Source organism: Pecten maximus, chromosome 6 (assembly GCF_902652985.1).
Source record: "Pecten maximus chromosome 6, xPecMax1.1, whole genome shotgun sequence".
NCBI lineage: Eukaryota > Metazoa > Mollusca > Bivalvia > Pectinida > Pectinidae > Pecten > Pecten maximus.
Window position 1 is genome coordinate 42,399,578 of NC_047020.1, and position 13,513 is coordinate 42,413,090.

The 13,513-nt window shown below is 35.8% G+C and overlaps 1 protein-coding gene across 1 annotated transcript in view; it reads right to left on the minus strand.

Annotated features, from left to right (window-relative positions):
* The window catches only part of LOC117329828 (transient receptor potential cation channel subfamily M member 1-like), a 41,479-nt gene that overhangs the window by 3,571 nt on the left and 24,395 nt on the right, over nucleotides 1–13,513 (minus strand). The window contains exons 19-31 of the mRNA XM_033888003.1: nucleotides 12,612–12,786; nucleotides 11,992–12,045; nucleotides 11,126–11,158; nucleotides 9,890–10,022; nucleotides 8,454–8,694; nucleotides 6,949–7,085; nucleotides 6,292–6,434; nucleotides 5,797–5,918; nucleotides 4,651–4,745; nucleotides 3,915–4,118; nucleotides 2,901–3,117; nucleotides 2,314–2,430; nucleotides 1,462–1,635 (exon numbers count right to left, since the gene is read on the minus strand). Of these exons, the coding sequence (XP_033743894.1) occupies nucleotides 1,462–1,635; nucleotides 2,314–2,430; nucleotides 2,901–3,117; nucleotides 3,915–4,118; nucleotides 4,651–4,745; nucleotides 5,797–5,918; nucleotides 6,292–6,434; nucleotides 6,949–7,085; nucleotides 8,454–8,694; nucleotides 9,890–10,022; nucleotides 11,126–11,158; nucleotides 11,992–12,045; nucleotides 12,612–12,786 (1,845 nt within the window). The remainder of the gene's footprint in view (nucleotides 1–1,461; nucleotides 1,636–2,313; nucleotides 2,431–2,900; nucleotides 3,118–3,914; nucleotides 4,119–4,650; nucleotides 4,746–5,796; nucleotides 5,919–6,291; nucleotides 6,435–6,948; nucleotides 7,086–8,453; nucleotides 8,695–9,889; nucleotides 10,023–11,125; nucleotides 11,159–11,991; nucleotides 12,046–12,611; nucleotides 12,787–13,513) is intronic.

A 13,513-nucleotide genomic window follows, 5' to 3' on the forward strand; every position in this document is an offset into this window, starting at 1 on the left:
GGTCAGAGCCACCATTTATGCAAAATCTGTTCCCCTTCCCCCAAGGATGTTTCTGACTGAATTGGGTTCAAATCCATTCATAACTTTATGACTAGTAGCGATTTAAAGGAATTGCCTCTATTTCCCCTATTGGGCCCCGCCCCTTTGGCCCCTCAGGGATCAGAGTCACCATTTATGCAAAATCTGTTCCTCTTCCCCCAAGGATTTGTCTGACCAAATTGGGTTAAATCCATTCATAACTTTATGACTAGTAGCGATTTAAAGGAATTACCTCTATTTCCCCTATTGGGCCCCGCCCCTTTGGCCCCTCGGGGGTCAGAGCCACCATTTATGCAAAATCTGTTCCCCTTCCCCCAAGGATGTGTCTGACCAAATTGGGTTCAAATCCATTCATAACTTTATGACTAGTAGCGATTTAAAGGAATTGCCTCTATTTCCCCTATTGGGCCCCGCCCCTTTGGCCCCTCGGGGGTCAGAGTCACCATTTATGCAAAATCTGTTCCCCTTCCCCCAAGGATGTTTCTGACTAAATTGGGTTCAAATCCATTCATAACTTTATGACAAGTAGCGATTTAAAGGAATTACCTCTATTTCCCCTATTGGGCCCCGCCCCTTTGGCCCCTCGTGGGTCAGAGCCACCATTTATGCAAAATCTGTTCCCCTTCCCCCAAGGATGTTTCTGACTAAATTGGGTTCAAATCCATTCATAACTTTATGACTAGTAGCGATTTAAAGGAATTACCTCTATTTCCCCTATTGGGCCCCGCCCCTTTGGCCCCTTGGGGGTCAGAGTCACCATTTATGCAAAATCTGTTCCCCTTCTGCCAAGGATGTTTCTTGCCAAATTTGGTCAAAATCCAATTAGAACTTTTTGACTAGTAGCGATTTGAAGCAAATGTTGACGGACGGACGGACGGACAGACGACGGACGACGGACGGACGACGGACGCTGCGCCATGACATAGGCTCACCGGACCTTCGGTCCAGGTGAGCTAAAAATGATACAGTGCCTGTTACTAGGTGCTGACGAGGAAAATAGCAAAATAAAATAAAATAGAATAAGTCTTGGGAAGATGACCAATCATTTCACAAGAAATTAAAGAATATCAATTATTTTTTATAATTTGATAAAATTCAAAAATTGCCTACGCACAAAATAACCAATTATATGGTATTGTACAGTTGGAAGGGGAGATAACTCAGGGAGTGACGGAACACCAATAAATTCTGTCTAACTTACTTAGTACAAGAAATAAAGTGAAACCTGTCTTTACCGACAATGTATGGGACCACCTAAATGTGTCGGTAAAGACAGTGTGTCCATAAAGACAGTGTTGGCAATGATAGTTGATCATGCAGTCAATGTTCTTTAGGATATGGTCGGATGTATCAGGATGTCGTTAAAGTCAGGGGTCGGTAAATTCAGGTTTCACTGCAATATAATTGTGTTACTATTTTTACCTCTTTTACAATATCATCCAGTATACTCCCTCCCCTGTAGTGAAGGTTCCAGACCTCGGCCTCGCGCCAGGCGTTGTCGGTGTTAGAGGGGTCGTCGATGTATCCCTTATAGATCACCCCAGAGGTCAGCCCCGTGTTGGGGCTGGGCCCTGGTACAGAGTACTTGGAGAAAAACTGAAACACATACACAAGATAAGGTATGTTTACAGTATGGCTATATCAGTGGAAAAAGCAACATTTTAAGGACTTAATTAAGCAAACACATTCCCTTTCCCAAGAAAAAGGTATTGTGCTCATAAAAGGGACAGGTCCATTTATTAGGATGAAATGGTAATAAGTGCACCTGCTTCAAGCCTACCCCCAACATTTTTAATTATAGCCAGTGAAAAGTTTACTGACATCAACAAATCTGTAATATGGAATAAAAACATTCTCTCTTTTTAACAAGAATTACGCATTATTATATGCCTATACATCTGGCTTTTCTCATGTGCTTCTAAGTCCAGAAATTTGAGGTTTTTACTCCAAAAATACGACAATTGTAGAAATGCTAGTAAAGAGAGTCATGCAATCTGCTTGGCCAGTTGGCCTGGCTTTGCCAGAAACAAAGCTTATAAACATAAAACCTGAACATTGTTGACCCCGCTATCGGGTTGGAAAGGCAAAGCTTATGTGCTGCTTTTCCGACATCCATCTTAGGCAACATAAAATGTTAAAGAAATTTTTTAATGAATATTAAATCCTTGTTTACAATGTTATTTCGATTTAGTGTATTCAAGGCTGGAACCAGATGTTGAAAAAATTAATGAATAATTAAACTTTTAATGAACTGTAGTTTTCATTGCTACTCACACTTATCATGTCTTGCTCGCTCATGTTTTCCTTCGCTGTCGTTTCCTGGTCGAGGACGAATTGTTGAAAACGTTTACACAGTGCACTGTACATGGACATATTGCCGTAGTCGTTACCCTGTAACAAGTCATTTAAATTTTATTAACTATTTTAATGATAATTAAAGGAATGTATTAAGTAAATAACCCTGTAAATAGGCCATTAATTGTGAACTCCATGGCAAAAAAACGTCCCAAAATGTCAAAAGTTCTCAGTAGCAAGCATCTGTATGAACCTGAACTTACCACTAAAAGTGTGAACTCCCTGGTGCCAAGCCTCTACATGACCCTGAACTTACCACTAAAAGTGTAAACTCATTGGTGTCAAGCATCTACATGACCCTGAATTGACCCCTGGAAGTGTGAACTCCTCTATATGTCAAGCCTTTGTATCAACCTGAACTTCACTGCCCCAGGAAGTGTGAACGTCACTAGTATGTCAAGTTTCTTTATGAGCCTGAACTTACACCTTGAAGTGAAAACTCATTGGTTTCAAGCTTCTGTATGAACCTGAACCAGTGTCAAGCTTCTACAACACCTAGAACTTACCCCTGGAAGTGTGAACTCCCCGGTGTCAAGCCTTTGTATGACAATCATCTCGAGGACCCGTTTTCCCTCTATGACGATGTAGTCACGTTCAGAGGACTCGTCTCCTCCCTGTTTATATTTTTCCTTCCAACGCGAGAGTACTACGAGCACACTATGGTTAGGTCCCCAGCGCCACAGCTTGCCTCTACCTCTGATTCCAGTCCTACCCATGGGGTTTCTATAACACATACAAAAAGAATACCAGGTATTAGACCATTTGGTCATTTTTCACCTAAGAGATTTTCCGACTATATACCAAAATCTACAATTCACAACAAGAGTACTGGGTATGGTAAAGCAATACATGTCCTCTACCAGCCCATGCTAAAAATAGTAACAGTGACCTTGACCCTAACACCCGGAAACTCACACTTGTCTGGGATATTATAGTTCTTTATCCTTGTGTAGTTTGATCGAAATCCCTAAATGAATGTATCCACTAAGAGTGCTGACAAACTTCGGCATTACGTACCTACATAAAATACAGATGTAGAGGAAACCTATAGTTCCCCCAATTTATTGGTAGGGAATAATAAATACTGTGTTTGGTAGTGCATGTTATCTGGAACTTGAGATACAGAATGATCCTGTTATGCAGTCAATATACACAACTATGTACATACAGCAGGATTTCTCCAGAAATAAGCCGATGCCAAGTAATAAGCTGATGCCTGATAATAAGCCCACCCATTTCTATTGCAGTTCACTAAAGCTAACTAATTCTACTTCATTGTCCTACAATAAGCCAATCCTTTATTTAGATAAAAGTTTTTTTGTGATGTTTCTATTCAATATGAAAGAAATTATTCAAAAATTTTATTTTTCATTCAACGAAAACAAGACGGATTATATCTAGCCCAAAATTTTCTTCATAGCTCAACAAAACTCCATTAAAACACAGCCCACACCTGATTCTTCAAACACACATAGAAATCATTCTAATTTAGAAGAACCCTTTATCTAATATGTACATACAGAGGTAGGTTGGTCTTGTCGATACTGTAACGACACGCCGTGCTGTTTTGTGTGATCCAGGACGCCCTGTTTATTTCCACTACGGCGTTGTTAATCTTCAGTGTAGCGGCCACGTTCCACATCGGGTTGTACAATGCACTGGGCTGTTGGTAAGTACGAATGTCTTCACGGCTCAATAGCTTGTCCTCGGCACTCCGGCTGATCCTGTATAGTCATGAGAATACACATACTTATTATTGGGTACCAAGATTTACCGGTAAGTGCATCATCAAATATACCGGTAAGCACATCATCAAATTTTAACAGATTAGCACATTGATGAATAAATGTACCAATAATATTTACTAAAGTCTAAAACAAGAATTGTCAAGACAACAAAACTTGCTAAGTGACTTGAAATTCAAAATTAGTATTTTAAAATTAAAAGTAGATCAAAAGTCAAGGTCAAGGTCTGCAGGTCCTAAAATGTAGTACCAATGGAAAGGTCTTGCTAATAGAAACACGTCAAATATGAGAGACCTATCTCATATGGTTAACATACTGTGGACAAGGTTTAAGTTTTTTGGAAAGTGGGTCAAAGGTCACAGTCAAGGCCAGTTGGTCTGCTAATGTATGACCAATGGAAAGGTTTAAAATATATGGTGTTATACCAACCTAAAAGAATCTTATATATTGACCTCGGATTCACCCTCAGTCAATGCATTAGATTTTACTAGGTTGGTAAAGATGAACTTACTTTAAGAAGTCTGGATCCACCAGGGACTGAATGGCATCTACAAACTCTTCTACTGGACAAGTATACACAACCGGGTCGTATCCCAGGTACGGAACCTGTGGAAACGGTAGTTAAGGCGATGAAATGTCAATTTAAAAGTGATGATGCAGCTCGTTTATAAATGACCGTTAATTTAATGATATATTTTACAGTTCTATCATAACCTACTGCTATCTGTACAATCTTTGAGGAAACATTCACAGTGTTTGATCAATTTATATAAGTCATTGATCACACATCTCATCAAAATGACACAAGCCTCCATGTGTGTCTGTAAACATCACCGATGAAGTACATCGGTAACGCTCTATGATTGGTCAAAAATTTCATGCGAAAAAGGTGGTAATTTTGAATGTCCGCTAGAGGGCCAGAACTGACAACTACATCTGCTGTTTGTGGAGTGTAACGTAATCAGAAGCCTTGGCTAGGGAAGATGTGCCATCGCAGAGGCTTGACAGATTCCTACGAACCCAGAATGAAAAATCACCCATGGCTAAATCATGTAATGAACGAGCCTCGAGATCATAACTTTTTTCTTTTTAAATATTTTGAAAAAGAAGAAAAGTCCTGGTAAAATAGAATTATTTTTTCTCATTAAGTAGAAGATATATCCTAATTGTCAATCATCTATTAAATAACTTCCCCACATAATCAGTTTACATGTTTTTCATGAAATAAATGCAATATCCTAAATATCTGAAATAAATGCAATATCCTAAATATCTGAATAATTGTGTGTCTTTGAGGGCTTCCAAGATGTGAATTATTTTTTCTCATTAAATAAAAGATATATCCTAATCGTCAATTATCTGAACTCCCTCAAACAATCAGTTTACATGTTTTTCATGAAATCAATATCCTAATATCTGAATAACCAAATATTATGAGTCCTTGAGGGCTTCCAAGATGCAGCGTTCTACTGTAAAGATTAAGTACTGGTATGCAGTAGTAACCTTTATCGATTATTTCAACCTGAGCTTGGTGAAAATATTTTTAACGCCTAAACTTACCTCCCAGGCTAAGTACTGGTATGCGGTAGTACATGTAACCTTTATCGATTATTTCAATCTGAGCTACGTTAAAATATTTTTAACGTCTAAACTTTACCTCCCAGGCAACATGCTTGTCAAAGACAGGAAAACGTTGTATTTTCGTGCCTGGGTACGGAGACTGGCGACTGGATACATGAACTACAGCCCTCTTCATGGCGACAGTCAAATTTTTCTGTCCTGTTAGAAATAGACAAAATGGATCATGAGAGTCTATGACAAGCTGTCGTCAGGGATTCATTCTTCAGCAAAATAAAATTTTCAAAATTTTGGAAATTGATACCTAATATTTTATCTAAATATGATCTGGCAAATTAAACCAAACAAAGTAGTAACAGAGTTAGTTTACGTGAAAAAAAAAAGATAAAAAAATGGTCAAACTTGCAGACAGATGGACCACAATTATATCTTTAGCCCCCCTCCCTCCATTTCTCAGATTGTCTGAAAATTAGAAAATAAGACACCTTTCTATCATTGAATTTCATAAATAAGTGATTCTTAAGGACGATAAAGATTGTGTTTGACCTGTGAACTAATCAGCGTGTATGCATACCTTGTTGTTTGTCCAGGAGGTGTTTGATTTGCTCCAGAGCTAGGTTACATGTTGTGATATTTCGCTCCAGACGGGCCATCTGTTCTGTCAACTTCCCGTTGAAATGTTTTTGTTTTTCCATCTGTGACATCAACACACCAATGCTGTGAAATAAAGAACAAAGAAAATATTGACAAAAGATTTTCATATTTTAAAATAATTATGTATAATCATATTTTCACCTTTATTCAGAAAGAAGTTGGAATTGAACTTTTTAGAAAATATCTTAAACAGATATTGAGTTATCACAAAATCTTAATTAAGTTCTTACATGTAACATGATGAAAAATAATAGTCATAAGAAAGCGGGAAAAGTGGCCTCTATAAGCAGGTGGCCTTTATACACAGGTTTATATACAATAAATTGTGCTGCAATGGGAACCAACAGGTGACCTTTATACACAAGTTTATATACAATGAATTGACCTGCAATGGGAACCAAATAGGTGGCCTTTATACACAGATTTGTTTTGCTATACAGAAGTGGCCTTTAGTGCAGGTTCATCCAATTCTGAAATTTTACTGTAAAGCAACAGAGATGTTTATGACATTACCACAAAATAACTTGAAAAATGACAGTCACGCTATTTCACGGATTTGATCATACAGCATATCTACCTTTTGCTCTGTGTTTTCGGACGTTCTTTATCAGCTTTTTCCTGTTCCTCCATCTCCATTAGATCTTTTATACTGTTTCTCCAGTAGTTATAATCCTCCGTCCTTCTTACCTTCAGCACCCTCAGCTTGGAACTGTCCTAAAAAGCAGATAATAATTAAAATCAGAACCAGTGTAATATCAGGGATTCTACAATGTTTGCTATGTAACGCCAGTTTTGATTGGTTTAAAACCATGTATTATTTTCCAATAACCCACGCTCGTGCCAATAATACACCCTCGTGAGTCGCGAGTTCGAATCCTACGGAGGCCCCCTTTTTTATCTTTTTTTTTTCATCCTTTTTTTTTTTTTATTTTCAAAATCAATGCCATATGACAGATGCTCTTGATCGTAGTACTGTATTGCCTGTACATTTCATCAACAAATGATGCAATACTCAAGAAATAAATTACAAGGTTTTCCCGGGGTTTCTTTGCTGTTTTTCTATTAGAAAGAGGTCGATCTCAGAACTAAACAGTACATGGTAGAATAGAAATAATCAACTTTGACTCGTGTATTGTTGCAGGATATACAACTCAGACTCGGATATTTTGCAATTTTAATTAATAACTCAGGTCTGCGGCCTTCGTTATTAATTTAATTGCAAAATATCCTCGTCCTCGTTGTATATTCTGCAACAATACACGAATCATCGTTAATTATTTCTTAAACTTACTGTATCATCTTGTAACAAGCATACTGGGTAATGCTAAAGCAATATACATCTGAACTACCTGCCCCCTAACAAAAATAGTAACAGTGACCTTGACCTTGACCAAAAATCCCTGAAACTCACACTTGTCTGAGATATTATGGTCTTTTACCATTGTGTGAAGTTTGATCAAAATCCCTCAAGGAATGAAGGTGCTAGAGTGTTAACAAACTTTGGCGTCGCACGCACGCATACATACATACATACTTATATGATGGATGGAGAGGAAACCTACAGTCCCCACGGTTTCACTTGTAGGGGCTAATAATCCCAGCGGGCTCACATCAAATTTCACTCCTACTCAAGTCGGGGTGGGGCCTATTGCAGGACAATGTAATAGCATTATTGACCTTTTGCTAAAGTATGATAGACATAGGATGGGCCTATTACCAGACATGGGCCTATCAGCTGATAAATACGGTATAAGGTCTAAGAAAATTTTAAACTTAATAAGATATTATTACCTATAGATTTAAAATATCTGATCTAAACTATTCCAGTGATAGGTTTTCCACAAACTGTTCACTCTTTTATTCAAGAAATGATATCTTAGCATATAAATTCATAAAACTGTTTTAAAATTTTAACTGACATTTAAGGATTTAAATAGGTCTTACAATAAATGATATAAAAGATTTTGAAAATTCTTAAACAAGAGTTGTGATTCTGAACCCATGAACATTTTGTCATGGCATACTCAAGGTAAATGGACATTAGAACCCTTGGATTTTAGATGTACAAATCTGTTTTAATACCTTTTCTGTCCGCATTTTCTTCTTTCTACAAGTGCATCGACAACAGCCACGTGGCCTGCGACAACAGTGTGTGCAGCACGTATGAAAGCATCGGTACAAGCTAGCAGACATCATACAAAGATAGCTGATAAAACTGAAGGGAGGAGGAAGACGAAGCCGCTCTTCAAAGTCTACGATAAGGCTGTATTTCTGGAACTTCCAAATCTCCTCCGACTCTCCCCTTACTTTGGCTGTGGTGGCACTGAAAATAGAATCAAAGTACTGAAAGTACTGAACAAGAGGCCAAAGCCTTCTAGAGCAAGTTTGATGTTGATCTAGATCATTTATGCAAATACTAAGCTGATTACGACTTAATTCAAATATCAGAGTAGGGTAGGTTTATTCATGTAAATAAATGTTTCAGCATATTATTTGCCCAATATCAAGTATCGGAGTATCTCGGGTATCGAGATATTATTGTTTAAAGATTTCAACAAGATTGACCACTTTCAAAGTACTGTATATATTTTAACTATGACCCATGTGACCTTGAATATAGGTCAAGGACAGTCATTTGAACAAATTTAATAGTATTTTTCCCAGCATGCTACAGGACCAGCATCAGGTCTCTATGCCCAACAGTTATTGAGAAAGAGTTGTTTCATGGAAAAAGTTATTGCCGACTGGATGCCGCACCAAGGCATAAGCTCATTTGCTCTTAGGGCAGGTGAGTCTATCAACTACAGGTATATATATTGCAAATTAATAAAAATTTAACTAGAAATTTTGTTGGAAATATATGAAAATGAGAGACATGTAAAGTACGTATGATTTATAGTAGGCCTAATTTAAACACTAGCAATTAAATGTTGTATTCATTCTTTCATATAAATTATAATTATTATATTTTGAATTACATAAATGAGATATCAGTTTATGAATTATATGGACATGAAATCTTCTTTCATCAAAAAATGCAATTCATCAGTTTATGAATTATAAAGACAACATAATGAATTCTTAAGTAGCATATACACATGACAAAAGGAATAAGTCAGTACATTTTACCTGAATAAGCAATCAGCTTATACATCTTACATTACATGAAATAAGCATGTACATAATAGATTTTACAGGGAATAAGTCCATTCACTTTACATGAATGAAGAATTTAGTCCAATTAAGTACACCTTACCTGAATATATAATGAATCTACATCTCACCTGAATAAGTAATGAGTCTGTACACCTTACCTGAATAAGTTTTGAGTCTGTACACCTTACCTGAATAAGCAATGAGTCTGAACCTTACCTGAATAAGCAATGAGTCTAAACCTTACCTGAATAAGCAACAAGTCTGTACACCTTACCTGAATAAGTAACAAGTCTGTTCACCTTACCTGAATAAGCAATGAGTCTAAACCTTACCTGAATATGTAACAAGTCTGTTCACCTTACCTGAATAAGGCATACAGAAGAGTGATCATGACCAGTTTGGTGATGACAAAGTACTGCATCACCACCAGGTAGCCACCCATGCTGCTATACGGACAGGTGTCGAAGGACGTGACATCGTCAGTGGTCATACTACCTGTACAGAGGATATACTTACATTTAGACTTTATCTTTCCTATCAACTCAAACGACCTATATAGATATACATGAAAAGCTTGGTCCAGTGAAAAAATTTTGTCATCTCAATTAAAATGTAATTAAAATCCTTATCCATTCTTATATTGCTACAAACATCTATAGCAATAATTGTGCTAATTATAACAAAATTTTGTTGTGTAACACCTTGAAATATTGAGGCAATATAAAATATGAACCTAACAGTATATGTAGTATACTAGTATAGAACCATAAATCTGGAAGTTAAGGTGAGGGGGGAATTTACACTAAATAAGTGAAGGGCATTTTGCCCTAAGAGTTTCCTCCAAGTGTACACTTTCTGATGTATGAGGAATTTTTTCAGAACAATTTAATACCAACATACACACAGTTTACATATTGAAATCACAAACCTCTCAGAAAGAACCATATTTACAGTATAAGATAATGACATTTAAATTCCTAGATAGTTGTGTAATAAATATATAAAAATATCTACTTATAATAAATATAATGAGTAACCTGATCATATATCTATAATGCCTTAGCTGTAGTTTGGCTTAAAACAAGAGGCCCATGGGCCTTAATGGTCATCTGACTTTGAAAACCCAGTGGAAGAAGCTTAAAATGTTATTTTCAAGATGGCAACCATGGTGGCCATCTTGGAATTTGGACTGACCCGGAAAAAGTAACATTTGGGCAGGACTATAATTGCAGAATCTTTTCAAGTTTGATCTGTATCCCATAGTTGGAACTCCAGAAGAAGTTTGGAATGTGAGAAGTTTACATACTGCACACGACACACAATGCATGGTGCATGACACATGGCGATGGACAAAAAAAAGATGGCTATTAGTCATCCTGACCCTTCAGGTGAGATAACCTAAAAGTGCTTTGACAATTGTAATTGTTTTGGGTAAAAGTCTTAGAAATAAATAAGTAAAATTATCAAGCACATGATAATTCCTTGCATTCCAAAATCATAATTTATCAAAATATACATTGTAAGATAAAATCAAAATTAAGTCAGGAAAATTTGGGACATTATGGTTACAAGAAAGTTAGGGCACTTTCATTACTTACTTGCATTTTTACCGAAAATATCTGGAGAAGTGGCTAAAAATTAAATAAGTAAAAATGTTAAAATGAAGAAAAAATATAGTGTCTTCAACCAACAAACAAATCTGACAGTCTGTTTACTGTAAATCACTTATATTTCGCGAGTACTTAATTTCGCGCACTCACCTCATTCGACTTATTCACGAATACATAATTTAGCGAATTCTGTCTCAAAATGACTTTAAATTCGCGAATGACGTAAACAGGTCGGCGATATTTCCCTGTGGAGAGTAAAGTGAGTTGTTTTCAATGTAAGTAAAGCTATCACATCCGTTCATATGTAGTGTTTTGTGATATAAAATTACACTCTGATATAAGTATATAATTTATCATTCTATTATTACTTTAACGGCGATGTCTGTTCACCATCTTAAGTTTACGGTAGATTCAAAATTGATGCCACTTATTCTTGTCATTCTGATATAAATATTCGCGAGAGATTTGAATTCACGTTGGACTCTCCTCGGGAAGTAACGCGAAAATAAATCCCACGCGAAATATAAGTGATTTACAGTATCTAAAAATATAGTGTTAAATTGTGTTAAAATACAGTATTTATCTGGTAAATAAGCCTGGTAGCCCAACACACAAATTTCATCTCAAATTTACACAGGATTATTAAAAAAGCATTTTATACGGAAATAGATATGAGTGGGCTTATTACCCGACATGGGATTATAGAAATGTGTTAGGTTTGTGAATGAGTCAGAAAAGTTTGGGTTAAAAATATGTCCTCATCCGAAGCTATTAGGAGAGTTAATTTTGTAAGAAATGTCTGCTTAAGTATTTCAAAACATCACTTCGCAGGAAACAGAAATATTGCCACATACCTCTACAATGACTCAATGAGGTGTTTTTGTACAGGTCAGAGCAGGACTCATTTCCTAGGGTAAAAAAAATATGAATTATATATTATAGTCAAAATAAACATCAATACACAGACAGGAGGATACATATATTGGCTATTACAATGGCTATTAATTATTCATTTAGGGAGAGTGATTATACTGTTGTAGTTATGTAAATGATACATGTAAGTATCTTTCCTTAGAAACATGGCCGTCAGAATTCACATTCAATACGCTGATGATTATGTTGCAAATTTGATATTGATTCTCACAAGCATAATCAAAAATTCAAAAAGTAATATGTCATACACACTAACAAACATATGGAAAAAGGCATTAAATTTTGAAATATCCATTAAAACCAATGAAATGTGCAACAGATTAATATCTTAATGGGATTTTGATGGCTTTTTAATTGTGTATTTATGATGGCTTTTTAATGGTGTATTAATGATATTTATATAAAATCAGCAATAATGTACAAATATTTATAAATAGTTTGATTAATATGTTAAACTCTTTATATAAATGATTGCAGTAAAATTTCATGATAATATTACTAATTATCTTAGAATAATGTTGAATATTAAAATGTTTGTTACCTTCAAGGTCACCAATTTGGGTGATGAACATCGCGAAAAAGGCTCGTGTGAGTGCCATTTTGATTCCTTGTAGTGTGAACGGGTAGTTGGGGTAGAGAACAGCGTGAATCGTCACACCGCCTGACACCATGATGATCAGAAACATCCTCATCCAGGTCAGAAAGTCCTTTTTTATCTACAAAACAAAGTCAAGGTCATACATTTTTAATACTCTATTGACAAATATTTTGAAGATATTCTGACATTTGCTACATTAAATTTTCTCATTTATATCGAGATTTAGTTTGATATCAGGTTTATTTTTCTTAGAATATACAATCACAGTGTAGTAACTAGCTTTTTTGAGGATATTTACATATTAATAATTATAGAAATGATTGCTACAAATCAGACACCTTGAAAATAACACAAACAGACAAAAATATGGTCTGCTTAAAATTTTTAATTTTCGCAAAAAATACTTAAGCTTCTAAACTTTCAGTACAAATGTTGAAATTGAACCTTTATGATGTTTATAAACTTTATCTATTTTACAACAATTCGCAAAACAAGTCATATGAATTTATATAATTAATTACATTTGTTGACCGGATGGAAGCATGCGAGGGGCCTTATTGTGGGAGGAAACCAGAGTACCCCATAATTTTTTTCCTATCGATCGGGGAATCAAACAATGGCCGTTAAGGTGAAAGACAAGCTTGATATCACTGAGCCATCATACCATGGGTTTTTATTAAGAAATGTTAATTGTTCCATGCCAGATCACTCTAGATCTCAAGACTGTTATAATGTATGGTGAGACTTTGTAGAAATAGTGTTAATACTGTGTAATAGAAAACAATTTTTTCATTTGAATTTGCTACGTCGAAAAAATTTAATTTATTTCATTCATCAAAAATGTT